Source organism: Malaclemys terrapin, chromosome 7 (assembly GCF_027887155.1).
Source record: "Malaclemys terrapin pileata isolate rMalTer1 chromosome 7, rMalTer1.hap1, whole genome shotgun sequence".
NCBI lineage: Eukaryota > Metazoa > Chordata > Testudines > Emydidae > Malaclemys > Malaclemys terrapin.
This window is the reverse complement of record NC_071511.1, coordinates 123,548,574-123,568,587: the sequence shown is the minus strand read 5'-3', so window position 1 is coordinate 123,568,587 and position 20,014 is coordinate 123,548,574. Positions and strand designations below refer to the sequence as shown.

Here is a 20,014-nt window from a genome sequence, read left to right as displayed (position 1 = left end):
AGCCTCGTGACCCCCGAGGGGTCCCGACCCCCAGCTTGAGAACCCCAGGACTAGCTGACAACTCTTTCCATGGAGCGCCGATAGAGCATGATACGCCGCTGCCGTAAATCGATACCTAAAGCGTCGCAAAAGGCTGCGGGCTCCCGCCCGTTTTGCCTTCAGTGTCGCAAACGCATCTGCGCTTGACGGCGGCCCGCTGCCGGTTCATGGGGGGGCCCTGCGCAAGATGGCGGCTCTACCTGAGGAGCCGGCTGAAGTGGTGGTGAAGCCGGACCCGGACGGGGGTGTCCCGCCGCAGCCCCCTCCGGCTCCCCCGCCCGCCGCTCCCCCCACCACGGCGCCGGCGGAGGGGGAGGCGGCGGGGGCCCCGGGGAGCGGAGGGGAGGCCGCTCCCCCCAAGCCGGCCCCCCCGGGTCCGGCCGCCTCCCCCGCCCCCACGGACCGGCAGACCCTCCTGGCCGTGCTCCAGTTCCTGCGTCGCAACAACCTCCACGAGTCCGAGGACATCCTGCGCCGGGAGGCCCGGCTGCTGGGGGAGGAGGTGGCCGCGGCTGCCCTCAGCCCCGCGGGACCCGGCGCCCAGGGGACCCCGGGTGGGGAGACAGACGCCACCGGGGGCGAGGCGCTGCTCAGCCGGGTCGCCGCCGCCTCGGGAGCGGCCGGAGGGGGCGTCGCTGCTGGTGCCTCTACAGCCCCCGGCGGCGCCGCTGTAGTCGCGCCGCCGCCAGGGAAAGGTGAGAGCCCCGGAGGGGGAGACGGGGGAAGAGGGAGTGGCCGAGGGACCCTCAGATGGGGCTGCCAGGATGGCGGTATCATCCTCCACATAAAGGAGGGGTCACCTCTCATCTGTTTGCCTTCCAACCTGGAAAGGTTGCTAAGGGTGAGGGCATCTTCTGCAGTTAGAGGGGGCATCTGATTGGGACGGAGTGGGGAGAATTCCTAGTGAGAAACGGGTACCTGATAGACAAGGGATAGTAACAGAGAGGGGTTTATTTGCTTTTACTTCTAGGCAGGGTTACTACCTATCAAGATATTCATGGGATAAAACTGATTTTCCGATCAGAGCTCTTGTGTGCTAGCTTTACAGAATGTTAAAAGCACCCTGAGATTTTTAACACCAACATATGGGTTGTGTAGTGGTGGTGATGTTAGTCTGAAGGTGTTCAGGTACTGTGGTGATAGGTACTTAAAAGATGCAGTGATGCAAATGTTTTGATAGGCTGAGTGTCCTGAACAGCATAGTTTAAAAAGTAGCCACCCACGATGTAAGGGGTCACTAGCCAGTGAACAAAAGTCATTGCTATCAGAAGGTTGTTCAATGAACTGTCCAGTTCCTGGAGCTTGCATATACGGTAACTAGAAACAAAATCTAGGTTGGTTGTAAATCACTTATTGTTGTTTTGATGCATGTCTGTGTGTGGATGCTCAGATTGTGTATTAAGTTTATTTGGTTGTAACTTGAGTTGATTTTTTTTATTATTAAATAACTTAAGTGAAAGAAATTAGTTTGACGTTTATTTCTGAAAGTGGTTAGAGATCTATGGTCGCTATTTTGCTCTTGTGGGAGCGAGTTCCATTGCCCAGGGCGATGAATCTCTCCCTATTCGCTGAAACTTTTCAGCTGTCCTGGGAGGTCCTGGATATGGAGGGAGAATAGATCTGTTGAGTAGCATTGGCCGATCTCCTGGAGGACTTTGGTTATCACAACAGAGACCTTGAACAGGATTCTGTATTGAGTGGTGGTCCAGTGTAAAAAGAGGGGCTGTACTGGGTCACAGCAGTATGGAAGTGGTATGACACACACACACACGGTGAAGGAAAGAGGATTTTAGCTGTGCAGTGTTTCTCTTTTCTTTTACAAAACAGGGAGAATACTTTAACTTGTCTAAATGATTTCAGTAACACCAGTGAAGAAAACTTATTTTTCGATTATTAATACCTTTTTCCATAGAAACCTTTTTTTTAGTAGAATTAGGCCCTAAAGTTGTTTATAAAAGCTAATTTAAATGGAACCTGGTAGCAGATAAAGCACAAAAAATATAGCAGAAGTTGATAGGAAGAATTGGACATTGAGTTTATCATTCATGTGACATCGTCCATCTCAAATTTAAACTTTGAACTCCCATTATTTGAATGTTAATAACCAGTTTTCTGGAAAATTTGTATAAATGGGCATACAGTACTTACACAACCCATTTCATTCTGTGCTCTCAATGTGCATTACAATTACAAGGCAAACATTAGCCATCATATATTTACAGGCACTCTCTTTCATATATACAGACGTAATCCCTCTTGTGTATCTTGACACTTTTGCAGTTGGAGGAGGTGTTCCTGTAGAAGATCAGCCAGATGTGAGTGCAGTGTTGTCTGCCTACAAACAGCAGGGGGACCCAGCGCTGTACGAGGAATACTACAGTGGACTGAAGCACTTTATTGAGTGTGCCCTAGACTGTCATCGGGCTGAATTATCCCAGTTGTTTTATCCTCTCTTTGTGCATATGTATTTGGAATTGGTCTACAACCAGCATGAGAATGAAGCAAAGTCTTTCTTTGAAAAGTAATGTGTTTACCTTCTTGTGTTTGCATCCTTTCTTATGTACTCACTTTTGTGTGGTTAAATCTGTTAGCACAGGTTTTAAATTTAATTTATCTTTTTAAAGATGAAACGGAAATTGAAGAGAGGAAAAGAATCTGTAGTTGTGGTACTATGTAATGTTGCAAACTGTTATACATCTCCTTATGTCTTAGTCCAAGATACAGCATAGATGCACAAAACATCTCTTTTGCACTACAGAGTTATACAATTTTTGGATCATCTTTATAGTGGCCTAGCAGTGGTCATGCATCCTCTCCAGGAACAGGGATTTGCTGATGGAGGGTCATAAAATATATGCTTCCTGTTTTGGGTACCATTCAACTAAAGCATGTCCAGATGCCACAGTAGTGGATGTTTTATAAATACTTGCACTAATATAACTAGTGTTGCAAGCAACTTAAAATGTAGTCAGATGTCTTTTTTATGTGTATAAAAATAATTTTCTTAACCTATAACATTGTAAATATTTTTTGAAATGATAAATTGCACAGCAGCTCCTTACTGAAAACTAGTACCATGCAGAGTTGGATATTTTAATAATCTGTTTTTGTAAGTTTCCAAAAATTCTTAAATTTCTCTTTAAGGTCTGAAAAATGATTTAATTTGTCCCTTACCTGCTCCACTCCAGTATAACTCATCTTTGGATTTAGATCAAGCCTGAAATATTTCAGCCCAAAGGGGTATTCCTCCCCCCCCCCCCTCGCCCCCCGATAATTATCAATAAAAATTGATTTGCAAACTTAATTGCAGTATTCCCAGCCACAAATGCTATCATGTGCTCTCAGTAAATATATTAAGCATAGTAGTAATCTGTATCTTTAGGTTAACTTTGTAGGCATTGAATCATGTTGATTTGATAAATGTGCAATTGGAAAATGTGAAATGTGCATGTTTTTATTAAATTGAGCAGTCTGGTATGAAAACTACATTGAAAATGTGAATCTGCTTTAAATACAACCAATTAGCTCAGTTTATCACACAATAGAGATGCTGATCATTTGTGGTCATTAAAGATCCCTATGGCACTTTCCCTCAGAGTAGTAGTGTTAGTCCCAGTGACCTGGCCATAAATATTGGTGGTAAAATTTGCCTACTTGAAACTCTCACTGCAGTTTCGTTAGAAATGTATTCTTCACTTCCTGTCGTAAACTGCTGGGTGCTGTTACTGTGTGCTTCAAAGGCTGCAACATTCCATTCCAGAGGTCATTTCACTTCATCTGTGAAATTATCCTATATATTTGTAAAGTGCTTTGGGATGCTTCATGATGAGTTGCTATATAAAGGTATTTTATTACTTGCTATTAAGATGTACTACTGAGTAGTATACAATTTGTGGGTATTTGGGAGATTGTATTGTTGTAATAAACCATCCTTCATATGGTTTTAATGTCTCTTTAATAGGTTTCATGGGGATCAAGAGTGTTATTACCAGGATGACCTGCGTGTATTATCTAGTTTAACCAAAAAGGAGCACATGAAAGGGAACGAGACCATGCTGGATTTCCGAACAAGCAAGTTTGTGCTGCGCATTTCTCGTGACTCTTACCAACTCTTGAAGAGACATCTTCAGGAAAAACAGAACAATCAAATCTGGAACATTGTTCAGGAGCATCTGTACATTGATATCTTTGATGGAATGCCTCGCAGTAAACAACAGATAGATGCTATGGTGGGAAGCTTGGCAGGGGAGGCTAAAAGGGAGGCTAATAAAGCAAAGGTACGAGGCAAATCCTGTTATGCCGATTAATAACCAGTTGCAGCATGTAAAGTAGTTTGAAGGGTATATAACTATTGCCTCAATATAAATAGAATCCTTGGATTCTGAGTCCTGGCAGCACACCCGGGATGGTAATGGCAGAGGATGGTGAAGTTAGCTTTGAAGCAGAGGGAAAGAGGTTGATAAGGACCCTTTAGTAGCTGGTTTCTGGAGAAGCCATCAGACCACTGGAAGAGACAACCTTGTTTAGTGGACTGAACACAGGGCTGACTCCTGAATTTTTATACTGGCTTTGCCTCTGGCTTTAAGAACATAAGAACGTCCACACTGGGTCAGACCAAAGGTCCATCTAGCCCATTATCCTGTCTTCCGATAGTGACCAATACCAGTTGCCACAGAGGGAATGAACAGGTAATCATCAAGTGACCCATCCTCTCTCGCCCATTCCCAGTTTCTGGCAAACAGGCTAGGGACACCATCCCCGCCCAGCCTGGCTAATAGCCATTGATGGACTTATCCATGAACTTATCTAGTTCTTTTTTGAACCCTGTTATCGTCTTGGCCTTCACAACTTCTGGCAAGGAGTTCCACAGGTTGACTGCATTGTGTGAAAAAATACTTGGAGCAATGCTTGATTTTGAACTTCCTCACATGAATAATGGAGATAATGCTTGCCACCAGTAGTTAGTGTGAGGATTAATTGTTTGTACAGTGTTTTGAAAATATCAAGAGCTATATGGGTGTTAAGTGTAACCTAAACTATAGATATTCTGCTTTCGGAGAAGTGCAAAGAGGTAATGAAAGGGAATTTAGGGTGCTCGGTGCATCTCAGGATCAGTTGCCTAGTAGTATGATAGTGAAATGCACCATCTACAGTGTCACAAACTGGTTAGACTAACCAGTAGTGAAGTTCCATCTTGTTAATACCTTCAATTCAAAGAGGCTAGCTACTGTTCATTAATTTGCTTCTACTTAAACTCGTTCCATGCAAAGGTTTTTTGTTACATGACCAACTCTCTTGGGTTGCAGGTTTTCTTTGGCTTATTAAAAGAACCAGAGATTGAGGTGCCTTTGGATGATGAAGATGAAGAGGGGGAGAATGAGGAAGGAAAACCAAAAAAGAAAAAACCTAAAAGGGAGAGCATGGGATCAAAAAGTAAAAAGCAAGACCCTAATGCTCCTCCACAAACCAGGTAACTTAGAAATAGGCATGAATACCTGATAAAGTCTAGTCTATTCCCTACCAATTCTGGATTGCTCCCTACACTTTCTCTAGTGCTTTGTTCAGTCTAGTTTTAAATGGGCCCAGCAATGAGGCTTCCATCGTTTCCCTTGCGAGATTTATTCCGCAACCAAAAAGACCTCACCATTGTGAAGTTTTCTAGACTTTCTTATTACATTTTTCTTATTAAAGCTTCATCCCATTATCCAGTAGCCTCTTCGGATCACTCTAAGCAATACCTCACCCTCCATGTTTAGATCCTTCAAGTATTCATAGTTATCAGATCCCCTCCCTCACTTTACCCTTCTTATTCATAGACTGACCTTCTGCATGTTGCAAGCCACAGAACCTGACCCTCTAGTAAGCCTATAACTTCTGGCTAAGATACTGAAGTCCTCAAATCTTGAGTTAAAGACTTCAAGTTACAGAGACTCTACCATTTACTCTAGTTCAAATCAGCAAGTGACCAGTGTCCCACACTGAGAGGTAGGTGAAACCCCCCCCCAGGGTCTCTGCCAAACTTACCTGTGGTAAAATTCCTTCCCAACGCCAAATATGGTGATCAGTTAGACCCTGAACATGTGGGTTTGACCCACCAGCCAGACACATGAGAGAGAATGCTCTAGTAATGCAGAGCCCTCCGCATCTCATGCCCCTCTCCTGCCATTGGAGATGTTTGCTAATAGAAGTTGTGGATGGGCCATATGCCCATTGTAGGCAATCTCATACCATACCCTCCATAAACTTATCAAGTTCAGTCTTAAAACAAGTTAGTTTTTTTCCACCACTACTCCTGTTGGAAGGCTTTTCCAGAACTTCACTCCTCTGATAGTTAGAAATCTGTCTAATTTCAAACCTAAATGTATTGATGGCCAGTTATATTCATATGTTCATGTGTCAGCAATGGCCCATACCTTAAATAATTCCTCTCCCTCCCTGGTGTTTATTCCTCTGATGTATTTATAAAGAGCAATCATATCTTCCCCCCTCCTCCCCCATCCTTTGTTTTGTTAGGCTAAACAAGCCAAGATGTTAACTTTCCTCTTGTAAGGTAGGTTCTCCATTCCTTTGATCATCCTAGTAGCCCTTCTCTGCACCTGTTCCACTTTGAATTCATCTTTCTTAAACATGGGAGACCAGAATTGTATAAAGTATTCCAGATGAGAGCTCATCAGTGACTTGTTGGAACACTTCCCTACCCCTACTGGCAATACCTCGCCTGATGCAGCCTAGAATTACATTAGCCCTTTTCATGTCTGCGTCACATTGGTAGCTCATAGTTATCCTGTGATAGACCTGGGTGTATTGATTATTTTCCTCTATCTCTTCCAACTGATACCTCCCCATTTTATAGTTCTCTTTTAAATTACAGGTATTTAATTCTTTTAATCTTTTCTCATTAGTTCCTCCAGACCTCCTTTTTTATTGTTAAATTCCTCCTGTCGTTCATTCTGACACTAAGGTGCCTGGGCCTTGCTGTCCTTTGAGGGGAGGGTTCCATATATCATATTTAATTCACAATATTAAGGCATTCCTGCTTCATAAGATGCATTCTTCTCATAGAATTCCTCTTCCTGAACTGAAAGACTCGGACAAGCTGGATAAAATAATGAATATGAAGGAAGCCACAAAACGTGTGCGTCTTGGTCCAGAATGTTTGCCTTCCATCTGTTTCTACACATTCCTTAATGCCTACCAGGTCAGCAAGGGTAGCTGGGGTGGTATGAAAAAGGGAGGGAAAAATGGTGGCTGAAATCACAAAATATCTGAGGTAAGGAAAAAGGAAGCCATAATGTGGTTCTGCAGAGAGAATTCAGAGTTTGATACTGTGGCTGAATCAAATATTAAGTAGTCTCTTTGCTGTCTGGTAAAGATTCTTCTCAGTTAATATTGAGACCATAAACTTGCAAGCACTTACATGCCTGGGGCAAACTTGTATATCTTAAACTGACCTTGCTGAGAAGTCTTTTGAATAGATTTGATGAGAATTACTGAGGGGAAATAATGTGCTCATGTTATAGCAGAAAATTACTAGTTGAAACAAGGAATTTTGTAGCTAATTTTCAATAAAAAATAATGCAATTGAAAGTTTAGACTTAAAACCCTGTGAAAAGGGAAGCTCTGTTTAAAGGTTTCCTTAGACTATCTTAATACTGCACTCCTTTCTTTAGGCATTTCTACATTCCTTCTCTCTTCCCTTTCACTTTTTAGGTAGGGTGCGGGGGTTTTCTTACAAGTGAGTGATCATGAATTCTGCAGATACGGTGTACTACCGTGCTGGGGAACAACATTGCTGTGGCTTATTAAATGAGTCTTTTTATAAAATATCTTTATTTTAAATGGCCTAACAATATTAGCTGTAGTTTTTGTTTCATATACACCTGTACCCCGATATAATGCGACCCGATATAACACAAATTCGGATATAACGCGGTAAAGCAGCGCTCCAGGGGGGCAGAGTTGTGCACTCCAGCGGATCAAAGCAAGTTCGATATAACGCGATTTCACCTATAACGTGGTAAGATTTTTTTGGCTCCCGAGGACAGCGTTATATCGGGGTAGAGGTGTACCTGTATTTTTTGTCCAGTGTGTCTTGGAATAATTCACATAGCTTATGCAGAACTTACGTAGTTAAGAGTATTAATATTAATGGCAGGATTGTCTAGTGCTTGAACTTTGTTATACATCTCCTCTCCCCATCAAAACTTAAAATAAAGTGACTGTTTTGTGTACAGGGTCTTACTGCAGTGGATGTCACTGATGACTCTAGCATGATTGTAGGAGGCTTTGCTGACTCCACTGTAAGAGTATGGTCTGTGACACCAAAAAAGCTACGCAGCGTGAAATCAGCAGCAGGTAATGAAGACAATAAGACATGTTTATCTTAAGTATTAATTCTGATAGTTTTGTCAGTTTTGTGCAACCTGTGCAGAGAGAAATGCTAATATCACAATAGCTTTCTTAAATTGTTGGAAGTGGTCAGGTTGACTTCAGCTTTTAAAGTGGATAGTGTGTGTGTGTATATATTATTTAAATGCAGACTGTGCTTGATATATGCAAGACACAAAATGCAGACACTTCTTTCCCAAAGAGTTTACAATCTAAGGTAGACACAGAATAGATAAGATGCACTAGGAAGTTGAGAGGAGGGAATATAGCTTCGTTTATGGCCCTGATTCAGTAAGATACTTAAGCACATGCTTTCATACCTTGTTGAATGATAAGGTGGTAAGTAAAAGCCAACATGGCTTTTTCAAGAACAAATCATGCCAAACCAGCCTAATGTCTTCCTTTACCAGGGTTACCAGTCTAGTGGATGAGGAAAGCAGTAGACATGAGAGCGCTTGAGTTTAGTAAAGCTCTTGACAGTCCCACAAGACATTTTCATAAGCAATCTACAGTAATTTCATCTAGACCATATTTCCTTAAAGTGGGTACACAACTGGTTGAAAAACAGTACTCAGAGTAGTCATCAGCGGTTCACTGTTAAATTGGGAGGACATATCAAGTAAGATCCCACAAGGGTCTGTCATGGGTCCAGTACTAGTCAATATTTTCTAGGGCTGTCAATCGCAGTTAATGCAAATTAACAGCAAAATTAATGTGTTAATATTTTTAACGTGTTAATCGTTAAACCTGTGGGCGGGGCAGGAGGCATTGGCAGTGGGGGACTGAAGCAGCCCTAGCTCATAGCTCAGGGGGCAGTGGGCTGGAGCCCTGCGCACCCGCAGCCCTAAGCCTACATTTGAAAATATAGAAAACCCCCCAAAATATTTAAATAAATGGTATTCTAATATTATTTAACAGTGCAATTAAAACTCCGATTAATTGTGAATAATTTTTTTAATCTTGTGTTTAATCATGATTAATTTTTTAAATTGCTTGACAATCCTAATTTTAATTAACGACTTAGATGGTGGCGTAGAATACAGATGTAAAATTTGCAGATACCAAGCTGGGAAGGGTTGCAAGCACTTTGGAGGAGAGGATTAGAATTCAAAATTATCTTGATAAATTGGAGAATTGGTCTGAAATCAAAAAGATGAAATTCAATAAAGTCACGCAAAGTACTGCACTTAAGAAGGAAAAATCAGCTACACAAATGCAAAATGGGGAATAACTGACTAGCCAATGGAAGTTCAGAAAAGGATCTAGAGGTTATAGTGAACCACAAATTGAATATGACTCCACAATGTCATGCTGCTGCAAAAAAGACAAATGTCATTCTGGGATGTTTTAACACGTGTGGTGGGAAAGACACAGGAGGTAATTGTCTAACTCTACTTGGCACTGGTGAGGCTTCAGCTGGAGTATTGTGGCCAGTTTTAGGTACCATCTTGTTGACCAGTTCTTTCTCCGCTACCCAGAATGCACAGGTTCACAGACAGACTCTTGAGCTGAAGAAGTATGTTGTTTGCTGCTTCAGTGAGTGATAAGCCCACTGAAATGGGGCACAGAATAGGGTTAAATGCAAGGGCACACCCACATTCAGGTGCTCACCTTAAATACATTGTTACAAAGTTATTCACTATATATTATATAAACACTTTTTCTGCCTAGCACTAAGATTAATTTGCTAATTCAGTTGTTTACATGATCAGGTTGCTCACTCAGCTTTTTACCTGGCTGTTCTCTTACCTTGCTAGACAAGCAGGCATCTTTTCAAGCGTCCCAACATCTAAAATATACATTCTACATATTACATCCTACACACCTAAGAAAGATAGTCCAGAGGAGAGCAAAGAAAATAAGAGGGTTAGAAAACCTGACTGATGAGGAAAGGTTGAAAGAATTGTGTGTTTAGTTTAGAGAAGAGATGACGGGAAAGGACATAACCTTTTATGTATCTGAAGCCTATTATAAAGAGGACAGTGATCAATTATTCTCCATATACACTGAGGTTAGGACAAGAAATAATTGACTTAATTTGCAGTAAGGGAGACTTAGGAAAAACTTTTTAATATTTAACTTAACTATAAGGACAGTTAAGCACTGGGACTGGTTATGTAGGCAGGTTGTGGGGTCTGTCATTTGGAGGTTTTTAAGAACAGGTTAGTCAAACACCAATCAGATGTTGTCTAGATATACTTAATCCTGATTTAGAGTGTGGGGATGGATTAGATGACTTCTTGAGGTCCCATCCAGCCCTACTTTTATAGGAATTGTACACTAAATTTGGATATCTGGTAACTACTATGAAAAATCAGATTTTGTGTTTTCCAGGAGGCTTGGTCTGGTCAGATTGTGGTCAGGTTGATCATTTTGTAGAGGCGCAGAGTACCAAAGGAAGATTTCTTATCCATGTTGCTTAAGTGATGAAAGACTGAGGTCTCAGTTGGTAACTTATAGACTGAAAGCTAACTACTTACGTTGGGCATGTGTAGCTGTCACAATAAAAAGTTCTTGAATTCTAAAAACATGGGTGTGTGGCAAGTATTTTAAAGATTTCTAGGGAGAGATGTAGAAATCTGGACTCTTTGATAGGATATCAGTCTTTCAAGATAGAGACTGAATGGTGGATAGATCAGAAATGGCTTTTCTGAGGGTTAAACTAATTTTAGATGCTCTTGGTGAAGTGTACAAAACAGAATGGTTATCTGTAAATAAGGCTCAAAACAATTCTAAAATGTCTTCTGAAAATGCATGCTTATAGAATCATAGAATATTAGGGTTGGAAGGGACCTCAGGAGGTCAACTAGTCCAACCCCCTGCTCAAAGCAGGACCAATCCCCAGACAGACTTTTGCTGCAGATCCCTAAATGACCCCCTCAAGGATTGAACTTGCAACCCTGGGTTTAGCAGGCCAATGCTCAAACCACTGAGCTATCCCTTCACCCTAATAGCCCCATCCAGAAATGTATTTGCATGGTCAGGTTCTGAACATGAATGTACATCTACAGCATTCTTTTTTTTCAATGGTTGTTATATAGGGTAGCATATCACAAATTCAGAGGTGAAGGACCTATGGCCTTCTTCAGATCCTTCAAAGCTGTAACCTAAAGGTTCTCACTTGAATCATCTTAATTACTGTTTCCTTCACAACAGTCCTCAAGAAATTGCCTACGTTTGTGCGCTATGTAACTTAGAGTCTAAAACCCTCAGGCTACTCTAGCCTAAACATCCTTGCTGTTTTGTAGCTGGTGTTGAATATTAGTTGTCTATGAAAATATTAAGAAGGATCTTTTGTCAACTTCATACGTGCAACGAACACCAAGAAGGACAATATATTGTGCTTAAATCATACATTTATTGTTGTATAAATGTAAGCATGCTCAACTGTTGACAGCCAGCATAGATGAATTATACATGTGTGTTGTAAATGGGAACCTCTGAAATTTTACAGATCTCAGTCTCATAGACAAAGAATCAGATGATGTCTTGGAGAGGATCATGGATGAGAAAACAGCAAGCGAGCTGAAGATTTTATATGGTCACAGCGGACCTGTCTATGGTACCAGCTTCAGTCCTGATAGGTAAAATATGTGTTTAAAAATAGTAGTTTTTAAAGTGCTAATGAAATGTTAGTTGCTATAAACATGTATTTAATGCAGCTTTTTCTATAAGTTGGGACCATACTTGCACATGCAGTTCATAATGGTACCTTTGCATGTGAGTTAGTGCATCTGCTGCATGGCGCTGAGCATTTTTAACTCCCCTTGGAGTCAGGGGGAGTTGAGGGTGCTCCGCACCTTACAGGTTCAGGACTTGTGATCACTAATTATACAATCTTATCTGAAAGTCACATCTTAAGTTATTTTAACTGAATATGTAAATAGTAAAGAGTAGAAATGTTATGGCAGCATTTATTTCAGTTATGGGAATGAAAAACATGTTATGCTAATATCCATAGATAGATATAGATAGATATCTAGCTATATATAATTTGCTACTTTGCCTCTCACCATAGCTCTAACCTTTATTCTCCAAATGTGTGGCAGTGGTAGTCTTGCATAGAAGGCGTTTTTAAAAGTGTGTAAGGATAAAGATTGCTGTGGTGGTTTATCAGAAACTGGTTTAAAACACTCATTTAGTCTCTTTTTGTTATGTAAACACACACTGAAATGCATAGCAGTAACATGGTAAGCAGCCTGGCTAAGAAGCAAGCCACAGAGCATGAACCGGAAATGCTATCGCCTATAACTAAGGCTGCGAGATTGTCACTCGTGACTTTCCATGACTTCTACAGCGGCTGGTTTGGCTGGCTCTGGGGCTGCCCGAGGAGCTCAGGCAGCCCCTGGCCAGTCGCACCGGCTGCTGCTGGGGCAGTCTCGGGCCACTGCCCCTGTGTGCCCCTCCCTGGCAGCAGGAGGAATTTGGGTGGCAGGCTGGAGGTTGGAGCACAGGAGGGGCAGTGCATACCTTGGTGAGGCTCCCTGGAAGCAGCAACATGTCCCTCCCTCAGCTCCTAGCTCCGCATGCTGCCTCCGCCTGCAGCCCCCCCCCCCCCCCCCGCAGCTGCCATTGGCCTCTCTTCCTGGCCAATGGGAGCTGCAGAGCTGGCAGCGTGCAGAACTAGGAGCTTAGGGAGGGATATGTCATGGCTATCCCAGAAGCCAGGTAGGGAGCCTGCCAGACTGGCCGCCCCTCCTTCTCCTCCTCCGCCCCCATCCCCTCAGCACCAGCAGGTGTCCTGGGCTGTTCGCACCCATGGCTCCCCCTGGACATGCCATTCGCGGTGCCCCCGGGCCTCCCCCCAGCACTCACAGCCCTAGGTGGCTGTTCCCTCCCCCCCAGGACCGGGGCACTCCCAATATTTAGTCAGGGGTATAGTAGAAGTCATGGACAGGTCACAGGCCATGAATTTTTGTTTATTGCCAGTGACCTGTCCATTACTTCTACTAAAAATACCCGTGACTAAAATGTAGCCTTACTCATAACTTAGAGTGGAGAGTGTGAACCGGATGTGAATTCTAATGAAAGACCCTATAAGGGAATTTTGTCATTTTGTTCAGGATTATATTTTTAAAACTGGTTCTTGACCAATTATAAGTGGTTTCTCAGTAGTTTTTTGGTTCAGACAGATAAGTAGGATCCCTAATAAAGACATGGTCACTTTCTCATAGACTTTTCTTACAGTATTTAGCAGAATCAACAATTAATTGTCCCTTTCTTTGCATGCAGTGTCCCAATAGGACTCTTTCTGTATCAATTGTCTCTGAATCCAATGAGGGCTCAGATTCTACAGCAAATGCCACACAACAGTCGGTCAATGAGTGGTACACTTATCACAGACGCACTAGTAATCTTACACTATTTGTGCAGTATACACCCAATATTCTGACAAAGTTCAATACATTGTATTTCTCCTCTTTTGCTCCGTAACAGGAACTACCTCTTGTCCTGTTCAGAGGATGGCACTGTCAGATTGTGGAGCCTTCAAACATTCACTTGCCTCGTGGGATATAAAGGACACAACTATCCAGTGTGGGATACACAGTTCTCTCCCTATGGATATTACTTTGTATCAGGTGGACATGACAGAGTGGCTCGGTAAGAACCGGGCTGCAGGAGCAGTGGAAGCAAGCTAAAAGTGTGGGTGGCAGCTCCCACCGGTGTCCGAATTGTGGCCCCGCCCCCTATTGCCACCCTTTCTCCCTGAGGCCCTGCCCTCGCTTTGCCCCTTCTCCCCAAGGCCCCGCTCCCTACTCACTCCTCTCCGCCTCCTTTGCACTCTTGCTGTCCTTTACAGCCAGTAAAAAGTGGGAAGGCTATGCTTTTAAAAGTGATGGGGCCATGGCCCTCTGGCTCCCCCTGTTCTGGATGGCCTTTCTATTTGGATTTTATAATAATACAAATCCCTGCATACAAATTCCCCCCCCTCCCCACACACACACACTTTTAAGTAACCCTTTGATGCTGGTAATTGGTATTTCCTATCATGCATCCCATTGTTGGGAATGAGTTTCATCACACTTTGTGTAAAAATTAAAGTGTCTTAATTAGTTTACTTTTTCACTTTTTTATACAGACAGCATTAGCTGGGGCATCCCTAAAGAGATAGTGTTCCCTTTTTTCCAACCATCTGGTTAAGACAGGAAAATGCATATCCCTAGCCCTTCATTTTGGAGAAACTACTGCATCTCTTCACTTGCTTTTTTGATGGCCACAGTTGGAGCACTGTGGTTTGTTTTGGAGAAGGATTCTCTTCTCTTTTGTTAACTCCATAAACGGGTCAACTACAGGCACCTGCATAATAAGCACATATCTCCCTCGCCACATATAGGATTTCAAGCTTCACTAGGGGGTCTCATTTTTTCTTTAGTCTTATAAACTGTTCTCTTCTGTTAAGTCTGTGGGCTACGGATCACTATCAGCCTTTACGAATATTTGCTGGCCATCTTGCTGATGTCACATGTACCCGGTTTCACCCCAACTCCAACTATATTGCCACGGGCTCAGCAGACAGGACTGTACGACTCTGGGATGTTCTGAACGGGAACTGTGTAAGAATCTTCACTGGACATAAGGTAAAGGAATGTCAAAGGCAAGATGGAAGTGCTTCACTAACAGTACATGGTCAGTGCCCTGTTGGTATATTTTATTTACATTTCTAATAAAATATACAAAAAAGTCTGTCTGTTACTCTAGATACTTTGACTAACTTCCCCCGCCGCCCCCCCCCCAAAAAAAAACAACCTCCCCTCCCCCCCTCCCTCACAAACATCTGTTCCCGTTAAGCAGAAGTAAATAGTACACTGTGAAGGTTAACAAATTTCAGACTATTTTGGATCAAGTGGGGAGAAGGTTTCAAAGTTTAGGCCTCCTCATAGCGAACACTCTACTTTTAAGTAAAATGGGATCCGGCTTAGTTGCCTTTGCTGATCACAACTATGATAATGTGGGCAAGAAGAGAGGCAGTCTCCTAAGTAGACAGATTCCAAGCCATTTAAATAGGACTGCTGCAAAGAAAAAGATGACCAGTGGCTCAGTTACTGTATGTTAAACACACTTAAGTTTAATTTGGGGGGGCCAAGGTTTGAAATTAATACAGTTTGACTTTTTTGAATGCAAGTAGACTTGTCTAACTAATTTTTGACTCTCCAACTGGATTTTTTCTGTTACAGGGACCAATTCATTCATTGGCATTTTCTCCTAATGGACGATTCCTGGCCACTGGAGCAACGGATGGAAGAGTGCTTCTGTGGGATATTGGCCATGGTTTGATGGTGGGAGAGTTGAAAGGGCACACTGATACAGTCTATGCACTCAGATTCAGTAGAGATGGGGAAATTTTAGCATCAGGTATGTAGCTCGGGCTTTCGTTCATTGGAAAAAAAGTACTAGAATGATGTTGTTGTTTTAGTGTGACTGATAGCTATCCAAATCTGTCTTCCTCATTGTGAAGGATCAGACTACCGCTTACTGACCAATACTTTGCAGTTATGAAGTTATACTTTACAATTTTGTATCAGCAACTTTGTAGGGCAGCTAAGTATGATTCCTTACCGCAGCTCAGAACTGAGGCACAGATGTTAACTTACTTATGCAAGGAACTCCCAGAATTCTGTGGTAGAGTGGGAAACAGTCCGGTACTATGCTATAACCCTAAGACCATCCCTCCTCTAAAACTGAGCCCCCGTTGAAACCAAATATTCCTTTTCTGTATCAGACTGAATTTCTTTGGCTTGTTTAGTTAGCAGCTGAATTTCCTTTTTAAAACTTCTAACAATTCAGCAGTTGCTTCAGTGGAGTTTGGAAATACTTCCTTTGCAGATGTTGAGCAGCGAGCCTGGGTCTCCAGGCAGTGATCAGCACAAAATGTGTCTGGGCTTTCTGAATAAGTAAAAAAGATGGTAATATTTCAAGATGAAGTACATCTTACTCCCCATTAATGGGTTGGTATGTAAAGAACAGGAATGCTCAGCAGTGTTTGCGATCATGTTTGTTTAAAACAAAAATTTTAATAGCTGGTAGCATTGCCTATAGTTAAGGCTGCCTAACTCTTTCCATTATAAAACCATCTTTTCAGTTGCTTATAACTTTGCCAGTTTTCAGTTGTTCAAGCTCAAGTTTTCTATACTCTCTCCTCAGGCTGACCATTTTCAGTGAAAATGGCGGTGTTTACAAGAATGAGATTAGGGAAAAATATGTTTAGCCCATGTTAAAATTCTTGCAACTATTTCACCGAGAAGCATTAGTCCTTCTATGCTCTGGAGAAGAGCTTGGAATTTGGTGGGGAGTCATTTTTGGGTCAGGGAGGTGCCTTTTGCCATCCCTGTGAAAATTTGCCCTAAGTTTGCCAAGCTATAAGCATCTGTAAAATCTCAGTTCGTACATGCTCAGTAGAAGTGTGTTAAAGGCTTGAGAGCATTATTCTCCAAAGAGTCCAGCTGCAATGAGCATGTTCCATCCCCCACAGCTTGTGTGTGCCAACCAGACTGCATATGCCATTGCAACTGAGCATACCCCATCCTGGGGCGGAGCAGGACTTTTCCTGCAATTGCTCCTCTCAACTGCTGGAGGTTACTGTGGTGCCAGGTACCAAGGGTGAGGAATGGGATGGTGGGGAAAAGATGCAGTAGAGGGGGAAAGGAACTGGTGTTTGGGGGGCAGGGGAAGGTTGGAATTGGGAACTGGGGTGGGGGAGAGGCACAAGAGCGCTCTCTAGTCCATGAAGGGTGAGAGGACAGGATTTGAAAGTACTTAACATTAAGATTACAATGTTCTTTTAATATAGTTCTTTGGATCTAATAATTATTTATGATAAAAATTCAGAAAACAATTGTATTAGTTAGAAAGGTATTACTAATTTGACTCTAGTAAGAAACTCACTCTAGAGTCTATTTGTAAAGTAGATCTGAAGATAACTAGTTCCTTCTGCTTTACCCGTGTTGGACTGTGTTAAGGCCCCATCCTGCAAATATTTATGCACGTGCTAAACTTTACTATTGTGAGTAGTCCTATTGGAGTCAATTTGTTTGCAGCCTTGGGCCTTAAATTTTGAATGTTATGGACAATCCTGCAATGGCATGAACAAGGTGAATCTTAGAGTGGTAGCTGTGTTAGTCTGTATCAGCAAAAACAACGAGGAGTCCTTGTGGCCAAATAAATTTGTTAGTCTCTAAGGTGCCACAAGGACTCCTTGTTGTTTTTTGCTTATAGTCTTACTAGCTCTAATTTTATTACCTTGCAGCTCTGTTTCACCATAATTTCATCACAATTCAATCTATGCAACTATGGTTTTGGTAATTGCATACTAGAGAATATTGCTGACTTTTAGTCTTAAGTATTGCTTTTAAATTATGCACGGATACAATTCAAAGTTTTTTCTAACTCCCCACTTTCTTCCTAGGTTCAATGGATAACACAGTCCGGCTGTGGGATGCTGTGAAAGTATTTGAAGACTTAGAAACTGATGATTTTACTACAGCCACTGGACATATAAATCTGCCTGAAAACTCACAGGACTTGCTGTTGGGTACATACATGACCAAATCAACTCCAGTCGTACACCTCCATTTTACCCGCAGGAACTTGCTACTAGCTTCAGGAGCATATAGTCCACAATAAACCATGAAGCTGTAAGACTCTGCAAGTCAATGAAGTAAAGACCTTAGGATTACTACAGGATTTGAGACAAGGAGAAATATCTTATACAAATGGACAGTATTAGCCTGTTGGTGTGGGAAACTGTAAACTAAGATCCAAGCAAAGTCTTTTCAGTTACTATTTCACTATTTAGCCACAATTTGAAAATGCTGGAAATTGACAAGACATCACAGCTTTAAGGGAAGGAATTGTTATGGTGCTTTTGATTTTTTTTTTTTTGATAAAAAATAATTATGGAAATGGCTCTCTTCCTTATCGAGAGAAATGGTAATGGGCTCTGCTGAAACTTCAATTTTTGGAAAGTTAAGGGTCCCAGTACATGTTCTTGAACAATTTTTTTAAAAGCACTTAGTTTACTGTTGGCAAACGTTTAATCGATCTGTGACAGGCAAAAACTATTCTAAATTCATCTCTTCTGAAATTATTTGGAGAACTCCTCATAACCTGTGCTGAGTAGCAAATATTTGTGGCCAGAACATTACCTTTTCCATGCCCTTCTTGTGGTAAAGGTCTGTGATTTTACCTTTATTTCTTTGATATATAATCTGAAAGATTTTCAAACTTCTTTGCTTGTTTTATACCCTAGAAATGCAGCTTTTGTCATCACTGCATTTTCCAGGGTGGCTAAAAAAATCATGACTTGCAAGTACCAAAGAAGTAAAAACTAAGCATCTGTAAGGGGAGAAGGGACTTTGAAATAACGGAAAATACTCTTATCACCTATTTAAAAAGTGATCGGTAAAGGAAAAATATTGGGCATGTGCCCTTTTATATTTAGAAGAGTCTGAAATTTTTTTTAAATCCGCTTATGTTTTGTCTGAGAAATTCAGGATATGCAGAAGCTAAAAAATTAAGGAGAGAAGAGACAAGAGATCGAAACTATTGAAAGTTAATATTTATTTATTTAAATTCAATTAAAAGGAGCCTTTGTTAAAAGACTCAACCTTCATCCCTTTTGTTAAGGTGCTCTTCTCCCAGGAAACATCACCGATACTACCTGCAACTCCTTCTGCAAAACTAGCAGACCTGAGATTCTTGGTATTTCTAAGGTAAAACACAAGCAGAACGTTTGTTTTTTTTAATCCCTTCTTGTTTTTTTATAAAAGTTGAATCAGCAAAAAGACACAGGCCCAATTTTTCAACTCTTCTGCAGGTTGCCTGGGAGGAAAGCGCTATTCACCATCCCCGTCACTTCATGTAGGGAATTAGAGCTCACAGGCCACATACAGTAATCTAATAAAAACAAGGAAGGTAAGATTTGACATTTCTAAGGTAAAGCAAGTGGGACCCCCCCTCCCCAAAAGCAGCAGCTTTACAGAAAGTGCAGAAACTTAATCAGTAGGGAGTTCACCTTGAAGAACACTTATTGGGGAAGAAAGCTTTGAAAGGACATTAAGCTTTGAGTCCCTTTTTTTAATGGCTGAGTTGGTATGGTACTTGTACTTCAATTAAACCTTCTTTCAGTGCTAGAGAGGAGCAGTCAGACTTTAATGCAGATACAGTGAAATCAAATACGTGAAACACTTGACCTGCAACAGGAAGCAATTACAACTTTGACAGCTAAAAAAATCACTGCCACATTCTGCCTTTGTATTTTGTACAGTTTTATACTTTTGATATTTTATAATAAAGACTAAAAATATTCTGTGCATGATTTATTGGACTGTATGTTATAGGAGGACATTCATTACTTTCATCTTGTTGCAATAGAAGCAGGTTCAACCCTGAGAAAAACATGCTAGCAACCTCCCAAGAGAAATGAAGATAAGTGATTTAGTATGAAGAGCAATACAGTTAACTGTTTCAAATAGGAGAAAATTGTGCATGAAACGTAACAGTTAATGCGGTAGACAATTCTCCCCACACACTCCACTCCCCCCCCCCCCCCAAAAAAGCAGCCACCTTAACCCTTTCTCTGACATCAGTT

General features: G+C 41.7%; 1 protein-coding gene across 1 annotated transcript; it reads left to right on the top strand.

Moving 5' to 3' along the window:
- The first annotated feature begins 226 nt into the window (after nt 1–226).
- Nucleotides 227–19,736, top strand: TAF5 (TATA-box binding protein associated factor 5). Its single transcript, XM_054035964.1, has 11 exons — nt 227–734; nt 2,320–2,560; nt 4,001–4,316; nt 5,346–5,509; nt 7,102–7,237; nt 8,274–8,394; nt 11,882–12,011; nt 13,864–14,028; nt 14,828–15,005; nt 15,603–15,780; nt 17,831–19,736. Exons 1-11 carry the CDS (start codon nt 227–229, stop codon nt 18,046–18,048), a joined length of 2,355 nt encoding a protein of 784 aa, XP_053891939.1. The 3' UTR covers nt 18,049–19,736.
- The last annotated feature ends 278 nt before the right edge of the window (nt 19,737–20,014 follow it).